The sequence below is a fragment of the Candoia aspera genome, chromosome 1 (assembly GCF_035149785.1).
Source record: "Candoia aspera isolate rCanAsp1 chromosome 1, rCanAsp1.hap2, whole genome shotgun sequence".
NCBI lineage: Eukaryota > Metazoa > Chordata > Lepidosauria > Squamata > Boidae > Candoia > Candoia aspera.
In genome coordinates this window covers 167,380,078-167,382,310 of record NC_086153.1, presented here as the reverse complement: position 1 = coordinate 167,382,310, position 2,233 = coordinate 167,380,078, and the positions used below count along the sequence as shown (strand labels likewise).

The 2,233-nt window shown below is 39.3% G+C and overlaps 1 protein-coding gene across 1 annotated transcript; it reads left to right on the top strand.

Annotated features, from left to right (window-relative positions):
- The first annotated feature begins 483 nt into the window (after positions 1–483).
- On the top strand, positions 484–1,663 carry ACKR3 (atypical chemokine receptor 3). The gene has a single exon (XM_063317850.1). The coding sequence runs from the start codon at positions 497–499 to the stop codon at positions 1,589–1,591; it is 1,095 nt and encodes a 364-aa protein (XP_063173920.1). The 5' UTR covers positions 484–496; the 3' UTR covers positions 1,592–1,663.
- Positions 1,664–2,233: the final 570 nt, after the last annotated feature.

Genomic DNA, 2,233 nt, shown 5'->3' with positions numbered 1-2,233 from the left:
TTATTTTAGAGAAGACCTTGAGAAGAAGAAAACTGAGATCCTTGAATAAAGAGTTCTAAGTTTTGGAACTGTTGAGACTGGAGGATTGCGTTCCTTTGCACAAAGGAGAACTGTGTTTTAATCTATGAAAGGTAGTATACCCAAGGTTCTTCGTCCTTAACGACCTTTGTGCTTTCTAAATAGGAACAATATTCAATGAAATAGTGTATGGATATCTATTAAAAAGTGAATAAAAAGCCAACGTTGTTGTTTCATTTGCATACAGCTTACAGTTGTGATTCTTATTCCACATTTGTAATTTGTTAAAATTAGGAGTGATTACACAATGGCATGTATAAAATTCTGCCCAGCCAAAGCCTGAAGTACTTCTGTGGAATTCATAAGTTCTTTGATACAAAGGCAACTGCAAATGATGGATACTCTTTGACTAAATTGTTCATGCTGTCTTTTTTGCTCTTGCTTTTTTCCAGACTCATTTCATCATAATTCATCTGCGATGAATACCATTGACTTGCCTCCAATATTCGATCTTGTGGAAGCGGAGAATCTCACTGAAACCAATGTGACCTGCAACAATGGAGACTGTATCACTGTGGACTCCTTGTTGTGTCCAACTGTGCTTAGCAAAAGTGCTCTGCTCTACACCCTCTCCTTTTTGTATATCTTTATTTTTATGATTGGCTTAGTGGCCAATTTCGTGGTTGTCTGGATGAATTTTCAAGCCAGAATTACCAGCTATGAAACTCACTTGTATATCTTCAACCTCGCTGTGGCTGACCTCTGTGTGATCATCACTCTTCCCATCTGGGTGGTCTCCTTTGTTCAGCACAGCCAGTGGAACATGGGGGAAGTCACATGCAAGATAGCTCACCTCGTGTTCTCCATCAATCTGTATGGCAGCATCTTCTTCTTGACGTGCATGAGTGTGGATCGGTACCTCTCAGTCGCTTACTTCAAAACTGCCAGCGGTGTTAAAAAGAAGAGACTCCGTTGTTGCGTTTGCATCTCAGTATGGCTCTTTGCATTCTTTGCCGCCCTTCCCGATACCTATTACCTCAAGACAGTTTCCTCCAACAATGAGACCTACTGTCGTCCTGCCTATCCGGAGGAGACTGCAAAGGAGTGGCTAGCTGGCATAGAGCTGACCTCCGTTATTTTAGGTTTTGTCATTCCCTTTCCTGTCATTGCTGTTTCTTACTGTCTTCTAGCAACAGCTGTATCAGCCTCTAACGATCAAGAGAGGAAGCGTAATGTGAAAATCATCTTCTCCTATGTCCTCGTGTTCCTTGTCTGTTGGCTGCCATACCACATAGTTGTCTTGCTTGACTTCTTCTTGGCCTTCCATTTCATACCGTTCAGCTGCCAAATGGAGAGCTTCCTTTATGCAGCCCTTCACATTACTCAGTGTTTCTCTCTGGTTCATTGTTGCATCAATCCCATCCTCTATAGCTTCATCAATCGAAACTACAGGTATGAACTCATGAAGGCGTTTATCTTTAAATACTCAGCTAAAACTGGCCTTACAAAACTGATTGATACTTCCAAGGTTTCGGAAATGGAGTACTCTGCTTTGGAGCAAAATGCTAAATGATTGTCGCTTTGCAAAAGACGTTGCTGGGGAAGCAGATAGCTCCTTCCCTAGTTACCTTGCCTATACTATATGCATTTTATGGTGTGTGTGTGTGTGTGTTAAGAAACAGATATTTTGCAGTTGTACTGGAAGATAAATACAATTAACCATGTATTTGAACAACATTGTGAGAATATAAAATGCTGTAGTTTTAACGTTAGATCTCCATTCAGTTTTCTGTTGTAAGAGTAGACTGCATAACAAATGAAAATTATATGTATCATATGGTCTTCACATAGATTTTGTGACAATATAGTTGTAATAAGTTTTTAGTATTCATTATTGCATGTTAATGTTTCATGACGGTCTATTTGTTTCTTTCAGTGCCTTATCTTCCTATTTGTAAGTTATTTTTTTAATACTACCTTTGAAAATAAGACACAAGTAATATGCTGTGTGTGTGGGTGTGTGTGTGTGGGTGTGGGCAGGTGAACCTGATATTTATTTTAAAATACTCTTTAGTCAATCTTAAGTATTCCTGGTGACTCCAATATAGTTTTGTTGACAACACTACAGAAGTGGTTTGCCATTGTTCTCTTCTTCAATTCCTTTTCTACAGCCTTGATATTCCCTGGAAGTCTTCAATCCAAGTAGCAATCAGAA